Genomic DNA, 12288 nt, shown 5'->3' with positions numbered 1-12288 from the left:
ATGAGAAAAGAATGCTCCCCCCCCCCCCCATTTCCCTTATTTAATCAAAACTAGTTTGTTTACTGGTAACTTTAAGGTCATCTTTAACTTTTTATCTTCATCAGGGACAATAAGACTAAAACTTTTTTCGTAGTAGTCGGCTAAAAGTATTAGTGACGCACCTACACACTGAAAAATACACTGAAAAAAAATTCCAGTTCCACTACTTGGGAGTTGTGCAAATGTTTTTTTTTTTATAAATATACCATCCAGCAATGTATTAAATATGAGGGTTACTCATTTCTTTTGTTTTCTATTTAAGTTTTCACAGAGACTTCACCTTTATTTGAATATGCAACCACTATGTCCCACCCAGGTGTACTATTGTTGCAATAACAAGCAGTCATTGTAGTATTCGTGTTGATAGAATACAAAACTGTCATTTTGGTTTTTTGATTCACCCTCTGATCATATCATTTATCATTTTCTCTGTCATACATGCTGCATGAGTACAATACCCCAGTGCAGTATGGGTGTGGAGTTAACTTGAGTTGTATAAAAAGCACAGGTGGGGCAGATTAGGTGCCAGAAGCTGACTAACACAATATGGCAGTAGTGAAAGCTTGCAAAATCTTGATCGCTGGAGCCAACTGGGGCTTGGGCTTAGAAATGATTAAGCAACTCTCTGAGAACTCTTGTCCCAAACAGCATAGTTTTGCTACCTGTCATGACCCAGACGGGCCGAAGTCTGAGGTGAGTTATGACTAGCTAACACAGATAGTGAAAAAAGGGAGATATTATAATGTGCCTTGTTTAATTATGCATTTTATCTTCTAAAGGCATTGAGAGTGTAGAGGTTAAAAAGATTAAAGATCAAAATGATCATATAAATGACGGAATCAATGTGATTCAACTGTAATAAAAAGGAAAAAAAGAGTTAAACTCAATATGATTTAAGTGTAATTGTTTGAGTGGTTCAAAGGTTGCAGGTTGTGGCTGACGCGAGCTGTGCTGTGCATCACAGCCAATACAGACTGACGCAGAGGCAACAGCACGAGTCCATGTCTTCATTTGTTAATGTCTATTTTCCCCCTTTATCAGGGTGTAACAAGAGCACTAATGTTTGTTCTGTTACTTTCAGATTCTGATGATCCATCCAGTGTCAAAGAGTCTGCCAAGAAAGTGGGATCTCTTCTGGGAAACAATGGTTTGAACCTGCTTATGAATAATGCTGGAATCGTGGCAAATGGCACCATTTAGACCAGCAGTGTTGAGGACATGAAAAACACCAACACCAATGTGATAGGACCCTTATTAATCACTAGGGTAATGTAAAGCATCGTTAAGAGTTTTAAAGCAACAATTTGTCCTTTGCTGTTGTGGCCTGCAGGCTAGGGGCTTTCACTATTGTGTCACCAGGACACAGGTTATTAAAATGATTGTTTTTGGGGAAGAACTTGTTACTGGATGTGCCAGAGTTTGTGAGGTTTGTGGCACTGTACCAACATTAATGGCTGAAACAAGCTTTATTTGATCACCCTGATTGGACTAGTTTGGCCAGGCTGTGAGACCAGCTAGTCCCAAACACACTGCTGCATCATTACTAAAGTGAGCTGCTACATAGTTCTACTATAGTAAAATGAGTTGCCAGACAGACAGGTCTTTGAGTCATTTTTAACGCTACACTCATTGAGTATGTGCCAAAATTACTTAATTATTTCTCTTTCTTTTATGTAGGCGGCAAATGGCGGCAAAAACGAGTGGGATACCAGGAATATCCAGTAATAAAGCAGCTGTCATCAACATCTCCACTGTGGCAGGATCCATGACCAGAATGCTTGTACAACCAATTCCCAACATTGCCATATGGAGTGAGCAAGGTAATGTAATGCTAAGGCACTAGATAAACCCTAACTCATTTCAATGCATGTCTAAACAGTATTGATGGCACAATGAGCTGATGTATAACTCAAATGTTATGTTTGCCTATCAGGCAGGTTTTAACATGCTGACTGTGTTAGCTGCTGAAGGGTTTAAGGCAGATGAGATCCTCTGCATGGCCCTTCACCCAGAATGGGTGAAGACTGAACTGGGTGGAGATGAGGTGAATGTTGATTTCTTAAGTCACATTCTGTTGCACCATGTCCTTTCGATTTCCACCATTTTCAAAATGTACTTCTTTCATTGTCAAACACACCTTTTTTAGACCACGGCTTTAAGCGTTTCTTTCTTAAGTTTTGGTTGTATCATATTGTGACTATGGCAGTTGGTCATTATATTAAAAGCATTGTGTTATTCAGAATGTTCATGTAATCATGAGTTGAGTGAGTGGCAGCACTACATACTGGCCAAAGTGGACAGAAATTGTTCAAACCTGAGAATTTTTTGAGCTAAACTCAAGCTTCATGTTACCAGAAAGGTTCAGTATACACCTTTCCACTATTTTGAAGGAAGAAGATGCCAAACATGACATTTTTAATTCAGCAATGCTTTTGCATGTTAACAAACTTTCAATGCATTACTGACACATTACCCTGAGAATAATGTAAATTTGATATCATCACCAACTGATCAAAACTTAAATAGCCACGAATAATCAAAAATCTACTTATAGCCTTAAAATGAGTTTTCCTTTATTCACTGAGATTGATATGACCCCACAAATCCACTCAACAACAAGCCTTGCACTGGTGTGGTTATGCTGTAACTGCAGCTTGAAGCTACATTTATTTTTACTATTGCATTTTAGTAGGACACATACATGTTTGTATTTTCACCAGGCAACACTTGAACCAAAAGAAAGCGTGGAGGGGATGCTGCGTGTCATTGGCAGCCTTACTAAGAAGCAGCAAGGTGGATTCATGGACTACACTGGAGAAACTGTGACCTGGTAAACCAGAACAAAATCTCTCCCATATAGTTGCGAAAGGGCTGATCCAGCTCCAAACTGCCCTATTATATGCATTTATCATAAAAGGGCATACTGAATATTTAGCACTTAATTTCAGGACACAAATGCTTGTGGCTAATACATGACAATTTGATATTATATAGTGTAGAATTTTATACAATAAAACACTCTGATCAATAAAGCAGTACTGTCGTTTTTTTTTTTTTACTGAATATGCTGCAATGATTGTGCTTACCAATTCCACACATTGTTTAATCAGGCAAAGATGTTCAATAAAAGTATCTCTAGTGCAGCATGTATAACGAGTATAACGGTAAAACCTATATTATTTTTTGTTCTAGGCCGAACAAAAAGTAATATAGGTGAAAAGCAGCAATCAAATTTGAGAAGAGGCCACAGAGTCATACGAAAGACATGAAACTAATACAGCCATGCAGGAAATCAGTTTCTTGAGTCAACCATCACAGAATGTAGCACTCATTCTACTAAGAAGAAACAGTTATTTCAACAAAAAAACATCAAATTTGAAATGTAACGCAGGGAATTCTGGGAATGTCAATTTACGGTTATTCACTGTAAATTGGCCTATTTCACTTCCAAAAACGGTATACTACCGTAAAATTTATGTCCAATACATGTAATGTCCAATACAGTTTTTCACCGTATATAGTAGGGGAATTTACAGTTAACCATTTAACAGGTTTTTACTGTAGCAGTTTTACAGTCTTTTACCGTTAAATGCAGGGTTCGTACGGTCATGAAAAACCTGGAAAGGTCATGGAATTTTAAAACACCAATTTCTGTAAAAGTTTTGGAAAAACAAAGAAACCCAGAAAGTTTTGGAAAAGTCATTGAAATCTATTTCACAAAACTCTGCATAATAGAATTGTGTTTAATCAGGTCCTGGATTTCGGTGCGGGATTGCGCATATAGGCTATATCGCATAGTTTTACTCATTCCCACAGCTTTTGACTTTAAATGTCACAGCTTCCGCAGGGTGCAGGTATCACGCCTTTCATAGCTCAGGCTATTGTTAATTTCAAAATCAATTTTACTTTAGCTCTCATGATACGTCATATGTACTGTGTCTTTGCGTGATCTCTATATACAGTACAATAGTTTGTTATAGTAGATCAGGGTTCGTACGGTCATAAAAAACCTGGATAAGTCATGGAATTTTAAAACACCAATTTCCAGGCCTGGAAAAGTTTTGGAAAAATAAATAAACCCATAAAGTTTTGGAAAAGTCATTGAAATCTATTTCACAAAACTCTGTATAATAGAATTGTTTAATCAGGTCATCAATTTCGGTGCGGGATTGCGCATAGGCTATATCGCATAGTTTTACTCATTCCCACAGCTTTTGACTTTAAAATGATGGATATTCACATGTATTCAATAGCCTGTAGCACGTAGGTTTGATGAGGGAATAATCAAACCTACAGACTGAGTTCAGTCCACACAGACTGATCAAATCAGTCATTTGAAAACGGCCTGAGTGATTCAGCTGTACGCGTCTTCTCTCTTTGACTTTCTCTTCAAACGGCTTCACATCGGCGCATCTTGTCTGCGCTACAAGAGCCGCTGCACGCTGCGATACAAGACTTTCACTCGCGTTTCGGGACAGTTGACAGAATAGTCACTTGCCTAATCGGGTCATTGTTGCATCGTCAGAAAATGTTATTATTTATTTGCACGGTGCGCAGTCACATCCAAAGTGCGCTCGTGCGTATATGAGTATTGCGTTTGCATAATAGTCCTCTGATGCTACAGTTGTATGGATTCTTAACACATTTATTGCAACATTTCATCTTTTTTCATCAAACAAACAGGCTAATGAATAGCTGGACACAACTCGTACCGGGGCAGAGTCTAGACAGGGCTTTCTTCTGTGTAGATATCAATTCTATTCTTTGCATCAGCTGGGCATGGCAGGGTATGATATGACAGCTGTCTTAGCCTACCCTGCTCACCCAGTAAGTCTGTTTGTTTGTTTAATTAAGAAATTAATTAATTCGTTTCAAAATAAATATTTTAAACAAGACAAAAAGGAAGGAATAATAAATTGGCTTGGGCATATAGGCCTATAATGTTCACGCAAGAACTGTCATTCTGACTGACAACCGGAGAACAACAGATATTAAATAGCCTGCTGTTAGAGTTTTATAATGTAGTCTTGTGTTTTATTAAAATTGATTATAATTGATATCTCAAAAGAATATGCACTTGTGCGAGGTGTGAGCTGCTACGCACTCACACTGCAACGCAAGATTTTCATAAAATATAATAGCTTACCATTTCGGATTGTTTCTCACCAAACCCACTTACATATACCTTCAGACTGCTTGGAATATACGCCACGAGATGCATATGATTATTTTACGACAGATATGCATCCGCTTAACAAAACAAAAAACAACCCCCCCCCCCCCATCGAGGGGAAATAACTTAATACTCTGTCATTTATAGTCGTATGGTAAAATGTATATTTTTATTTGTGTAAAGGCTTCATTTAGATTATTTGACGTTAAATGCATATAAGTCACTTTGGAATAAATCACAGTAGGCCTATGTATCATGATAAAAAAAAGCACTTTACAGTCTGGAAATACTTTAGGCTATAGATAATTATTTTTCGGACCCCCTATCACATTAAGGACAGCTGGTCTACACAGAAGAAAGCCCTCTGCCCCGGTACGAGTTGTCTGGAGCTATTCATTAGTCTGTTTGATGAGAAAAATATGAAATGCAGTTGCAATAAAATGGGTAATTAATCCATACAACTGCAGCAGCAGAGGACTATTATTCTGCTGCGATACTGAACTGATGACCACACGTTTGATCTTCGGCTGACCAATCAGCAGAAAGGGGCGTTTAATTCCCGCCCACGTGTAGAAATCAAATATTCAAGCTGTTTATTCATTTTTCTACCCCTGAGCGAAAAAATAAATTTAAGCTGAATTCTCTTTTTTCGTTTTTTTTTCCAAAAATGAAATGATTCGAATGGTACACGGATTTGTCTGCTGTCTCGGTCTTGAGCAGGAAGGCTTCACAAAAATGAACCGAAACCCTGCGAATATTCTATTTCCCCTGGAGCATTCATCATGGTAATTACTTGCTGGCGTTTTGCGGCAAGCTTTGCGTGCGCTTTAACATGGAACTCTTCCAGCACTCGCTGCTGCTGGACACTAAACACCGTCCGAACCACTCTTGACAGTCGCGGTAGCGCGGTCTCGTGTTGTTTCCACCAGGGCGGCAAATCTTTGTCATCACCATAATAATTGATGGATATCTAAAATATAAAAATAAGGAGGAAGCAAGCCTGATGCCTGGCCCGTGTCTGAGCTATGACGTGAAAATTGTCCCGAAGCCATACATAATTTGGGGCAGTTGGGCTCTATGGGCTCGGGCTGAAATGCAGGGCTCTAAAGCGCAGCTTGTTGCATTTAAGCAGCAAAAATACACACAAAAGGACACCAAAATGGCCATCCTGGCCACAGTTAAATAAATGATACTATTCAGTGATGTGAAATGTGGAGTAAGGTCTGGCGCAGTTGCAGCTTGTACTTATTACTAAAACAAGAAAGCAAACGAGTAGCATTAATAGTCATTCATTTTAGTTAACATATGCTATGATAATTTGAACAGATTTGTATTCTTATTGTAAAATAATGGAACATTTAGGTCATGAATATTGTCTCAGAAGTCATGGAAAAGTCATGGAAAAGTCATGGAAATTTATTGGTAAAAATGTGTACGAACCCTGGGGGGAGATACAGTAAATCTAGATTCAGTAATAAAGCAGTTTTTCCTTAAAACTTATTTTTGTTTATATGTCTCTCTGACTTAATTAAACCCCAGTTGAGATATTATTGAAACTGTCACCATGACTTTAATCCATTCTAGTAACAATAATTTAGTTTTAGCCAATTTAACCCTTGCAAATACACACTGGAGAAAAGCAACATTACAAATTAGACTATAAACAACTGTCAGGAGTGTACTTCTGTAGTGTGTACACCAATCAGAGAATCTTAGCATTTAAAAATGCATTGCATCAGTTCATGTTGGGGGGTCTGAGAACCCAAAAGAGAATACACAAGTAAATGTTTACTGAGGACATTTGAAAAGTTGAATTTTGGTTTATAATCAGTTCTAATAAGGAAAAGTTATAACGTTTCAGTTTGATGATTTAGTGTTAAAAATGTGTTTCATTAAAATGACCCTGGAGTCTCTCAAAACCCAAACAGAATCACAAAAGCACACTGATAGTCTCTGTTGGCCAGTGATACACTATTTTAATTGCGTGTTATTCCCTGTTTATTCACTAGGCACTAGAAAGCGTGGAGGGGATGCTGCATGTCATTGACAGCCTTACTGAGAAACAGCATGGTGGATTCTTAGACTACACTGGAAAAAAATGTCCTGGTAAACCAGAAGAACAAAGACTCTCCCATCAGGAAGGTCACCAAAGGGTAAAAATGTCTAAAAAATAAAACACACTAATAAAATAAAATCACAATACAAATAACATTGTGTCATTTTTCTGAAGGCACAATTCTTGTTTCCTGAAAAAATCAATATAATATTTAGATTATGAAATTATACAGTGACACCATGCATAGTTAGCATTTATGACTATTCTGATTTAATATGGTTACAAATCAATCAGATTTATATAAGAGGTAAATGTACATGTCAAAATATCAACATGTACACGACAACAGATTATTGATAAAACTTCTCACCATATGCTACAGCGGAAAGTCTGGACACACTTGACTGTTTCTGTTTCTCATGAGCGTAAAAACTTTTGGCTGTTTTGCAGACAAATTGTAATTTTATTTTATATTATATTATATTTCATAAAAATTACAGAGGCCTTTGACCCCCATAACACGGGTTATATTTAAGTTTAAAGAAACCTCTAATGGAAAGTGACACATTTGAGGTCAAGAACAATCTCCAACATTTACTCTTCAAGTTCAACTATATTTGAGTCAGAGGTCATCTTGGGCCTGAGGCTTTGGAGAGCCCTGGCCTAGTCCGCAATATATTCCTCCTGTCAGTTATGCAATTTTGTCTTGCCTGTAACTGCAAACAATGCAGTACTTCACTTGGCCGAGGTCACTACCATAAGGCTGATAACGGTACTGTTGTTCCTCATGGCTTCTCCAGGTCAGACTGTCACTGATGTGCGCAAAAGCCTTGTTTGTTCTTGACACATTCAGTGACATGAACCGCCTCGGAGTCGTTTAGATTCAACATGTTCTGCTTAGCATTATTCTCTGAAACCATTCAACTGAACCAGCAAAAAGCTGAAACTTTACCTTTACCCAAATATTCATTGATTAATGGTAGTTGGTTGTGGTGGACAAAACAACAAAACATGGCAGCAGTATCTAGGCTATAGTTACATATTTCTGATTGACAGCTGTGGATTTACAGTCATTTATATTTTACAGCCTCAAGACTTGCATTGCATAAATGTCAGCATTAAAAAACATTTATTTTTACACTGTAGAAATATATGTTTTATAATAAAGTTTGTGTATACTGAGTCCAAAACCATCCTCTATCCCCACATTTACAAAGAAAATATAGTATATGTACATGTGTTCTACACTTCTTATTGCAGTGCATTCTGGGATTGAATGAGTGCACTTGATAATCTTGATTATGTTTCTGGATAACACTAAAAATGTCTGAAACATGAAACTATATAAGGGCATCAAAGGTAATTTTGGACAAAAGTGTTTGTAACTTGCCACTTTTCCATAATTGGGTTGACATAATTGCTCAAAATCAAATTTTCTGTTGAGAAAATTAATGGGATCTTTTACTGTTGAACAATATTATCCGATAAAATCTAGGCCCCCTTCTGACCAGGGCTCTTAGAATTGTTGTCTTTGAATATTTTCAGTTCTGCGACTACACAGGAGATGTGCAGATGTTTTATAAGAATGCCAGGCAATTCAGTTTTGAGTAGCCTAAGTGTTTCTCTCTTGTTTTCTGTACGACCTTGCACAGGCTGCTGCTGCACTTTTATTTCAAGTTACAACTTTCCAGGCAGTCACTATTAATAATCGAACTGACAGCATTCATTTACTCTGCCTGTATCTGTTGTTTATATGAGCTGTAATGAGCTATCCTCTGCAGACAGACACAGTGGGTATGGCCTCAGGCCTCCAAGAGGAGTTTATGCAACATAGCCTAACACAGCATAACACTCCAGAAGGAGGAATGAAATGTCCGGTTGGATTATCCAAAATAAAATGGGGACGCGGTGAGCTCCCTGCGAGTGAATGCGAGGAAGTGAAGAAGAAATGGTACAGAGACGGCTCAGCTCTCTCTGTTAGTGATGGTGTTTTATTGAATTTGGACCGAACTTTATTAAAATAATTAATTTGAGAATAGTTAAATTGAGAATGCTGCGTCAATGCAAAATAAGTTATAAGAAGATTAATGACTACTCCATCACTCATTTGGTCTTCTGGTCCGAGCCCGTCGTTATATTGTCACAGGACAGCCCCGGCCGTAGGCTATTTAAAGTAAACAGAATTGACAAGTTCACCTCAATTAACAAAAGATGTCACGCGCGTGTGGTTAGGAAAAAGACTCTCCTCTTCTGGGATCAGCGCAGTGGCACAAAGATTCTGGTAAAGGGCGGCGATTAAAGTGACGGGGTGGCGCTAAAATATGGGGGAGGCGAACTTTCTGCCACATCCTCAATTGCAGCATATTACATAATGTAGTAGTGGCATTGAGTTACACATACTTTTACATAGCCTACACGCTAAATACTTTTTTTAATGCAGACAGAGTAGATGCAGCCTGGCAGAACATGGCAGTAGTGAAAGCTTGCAAAATCTTGATCACTGGCGCTAACCGGGGCTTAGGCTTGGAAATTGTTAAACAACTCACTGAGAACTCTTTTCCCAAACAGCATATCTTTGCTACCTGCCGTGACCCAGACGGCCCGAAGTCTGAGGTGAGTTATGAATAACTAACACCAACAGAAATAAATCGGGAGAAATTATAATGTACCGTGTTTAATTATGCATTTTATCTTTATAAAGGCGTTGAGAGAACTGGTGAAAAAACATCCAAGTGCTATAACTATCATACGTCTTGGTAAATGTGCATGTTTTTTTGCATTTAACATTTCCTTGGAAATAGCTTTTGAGAATTTCAAAGAGATTTTTCAGTGTTTCTTGAATACGATTTCATTGCTTGATACTTTAGGACTGATGTTTGTACTGTTACTGTTAGATGCTGATGATCCATCCAGTGTCAAAGAGTCTGCCAAGAAAGTGGGATCTCTTCTGGGAAACAATGGTTTGAACCTGCTTGTGAATAATGCTGGAATCGTGGCAAATGGCACCATTCAGACCAGCAGTGTTGAGGACATGAAAAACACCTTCAACACCAATGTGATAGGACCCTTATTAATCATTAGGGTAATGTGATGCATCATTAAGAGCTACAAATATATATATATATATATATATATATATATATATATATATATATATGTGTGTGTGTGTATATATATATGTGTATATACTTATTTGAATGTCTCGAAATTATGAAATGTGCTGAGGTCACCAGGACATACAGGCTAATAAAATGTGTGCTTTTTGGGAAGAACGTCTCACTGGATGTGCCAGAGTTTGCAAGGTTCAGAGCACTTGAACCAGAATAAACTGATCAGACCAGCTAGTCCCAAAGACACTGCTGTGACATTACTAAAGTGAGCTACCGCTTTCTCGCTCGGTAATGATTTTGATTACTGCAGGTTGCACTGACTAGTCGACACGTTGTGTCTGTGTTTAATAATGGATCACAACATTCCCTTGTCAATCAGTCAACTGCTATTCTAGACTATTTCTACTATAGTAAAATGAGTTGCCAGACAGACGAGTCTTTTGAGTCATTTTTAACACTACACTCATTTATGTGTCAAAATTATTCTCTAATAATTCTTTCTCTTTCTTTTATGTAGGAATACCTACCGTATCTACAAATGGCAGCAAAAGCGAGTGGGATACCAGGAATGTCCAGTAATAAAGCTGCTGTCATCAACATCTCCACTGTGGCAGGATCCATGACCAGAATGCCTTCCATATACAACCAATTCCCAACGTTGCCATATGGAGTGAGCAAGGTAATGCTAAGGCACTAGATAAACCAAAACTCAATTCGATACCTGTGTGACGATGAGCTGATGTATAACTCAAATGTTATGTTTGCCTATCAGGCAGGTTTTAACATGATGACTGTGTTAGCTGCTGAAGAGTTTAAGGCAGATGAGATCCTCTGCATGGCCCTTCACCCAGGATGGGTGAAAACTGAACTGGGTGGAGATGAGGTGAATGTTGATTTCTTGAGTCACTCTCTGTTGCACCATATGCTTTTGATTTCCATTTTCAAAACTAACTTCTTTCATTGTCAAACACACTTTCTTTAGACCACAGTTTTCATTGCTTCTTTATGATAGTCTTTTACGATAGTCATATCATTGTGACTATGCCAGTTGGTCATGATATAACATTTTTGTTATTCAAAACAGTTTGCATGTAATCATGAAATGAGTATGTTACTGGCCAAAATGGGCAGAAATTCTTACAACCGCAGTATATTTTGAGCTCAACTCAAGTTTAATGCATTAAAACTACAATTTTTTTTAAATCTCATCTATGCTTTTGCATGCTAACAAGAAACTTTCTATTTGTTCCCATTGCCCTGAGAATAAATTTGATGATATCATCACCTACTGATCAAAAGTTATAAAGCCATAAATAATCGGAAATCTCATAGTGTTAAAACTAGTTCCTCTTCAGGAACTTGAGCTGCGTCAGAAACGTTTTGGGAACGCCTTCTGTGACCACGCTCTGAATCAAATGTGAAATCAGTCCAATAGCTGGGCGAGACATCACAGGCAGGTGACATCATGGCCAGGAAGCTACAAAAGCACGTGCGGCGGAGCCGGCGTCAGCTTTTTGTCATTCAGCAAACGCTCTGTGTGTGTGTCAGTCTGATATCTGTTTGTGAGTCTTATTTAGTGTTGTCTGTCACAAAATCCCAAGACAAAACCAAACACCTAAGGGGCGAGCAGGCAGCGTTCAGGCTGTGTGTTCCTCCCTGCCCGCGTTACTTTACGGGTGGGGATACACACAGTTTGTTTGTTGTCTGCTTGGGAGCGAAGCACAGTTGTCACTGCCTTGCCTCGCTCTCAGAGGGCTCTCTTTGAGGAGGGAGCCTTCACTAGCGTTCCTCGCGGTGCCGGCCCCGCTTTCGCCAAGGCGGAGCGGTGGCTGTGCTCATGGGTTTCGCGTATGGATCAGCTTGGATCTGCAGACCGTCATTCTCGCTGGATAGTCTTCGTCATAAACGTC

General features: G+C 38.5%; 1 protein-coding gene and 1 pseudogene across 3 annotated transcripts in view; both read left to right on the top strand.

Annotated features, from left to right (window-relative positions):
- Positions 1 to 585: 585 nt before the first annotated feature.
- Positions 586 to 3019, top strand: LOC107602697 (C-factor-like; annotated as a pseudogene).
- A 6594-nt stretch (positions 3020 to 9613) lies between these two features.
- Positions 9614 to 12288, top strand: part of LOC107602720 (C-factor-like) — a 6864-nt gene continuing 4189 nt past the window's right edge. The window contains exons 1-5 of one of the 3 annotated variants that reach the window (XM_016295292.1): positions 9614 to 9881; positions 9970 to 10024; positions 10163 to 10350; positions 10896 to 11057; positions 11151 to 11261. In XM_016295292.1, the coding sequence (XP_016150778.1) occupies positions 9735 to 9881; positions 9970 to 10024; positions 10163 to 10350; positions 10896 to 11057; positions 11151 to 11261 (663 nt within the window). In that variant the 5' untranslated portion in view covers positions 9614 to 9734. The remainder of the gene's footprint in view (positions 9882 to 9969; positions 10025 to 10162; positions 10351 to 10895; positions 11058 to 11150; positions 11262 to 12288) is intronic. The other 2 variants (XM_016295293.1, XM_016295291.1) reach the window with 2 other exon arrangements.

This window comes from Sinocyclocheilus grahami, unplaced genomic scaffold (genome assembly GCF_001515645.1).
Source record: "Sinocyclocheilus grahami isolate Dianchi unplaced genomic scaffold, SAMN03320097.WGS_v1.1 scaffold333.1, whole genome shotgun sequence".
Classification (NCBI taxonomy): Eukaryota; Metazoa; Chordata; class Actinopteri; order Cypriniformes; family Cyprinidae; genus Sinocyclocheilus; species Sinocyclocheilus grahami.
This window is presented reverse-complemented; position numbering and strand designations above follow the sequence as displayed.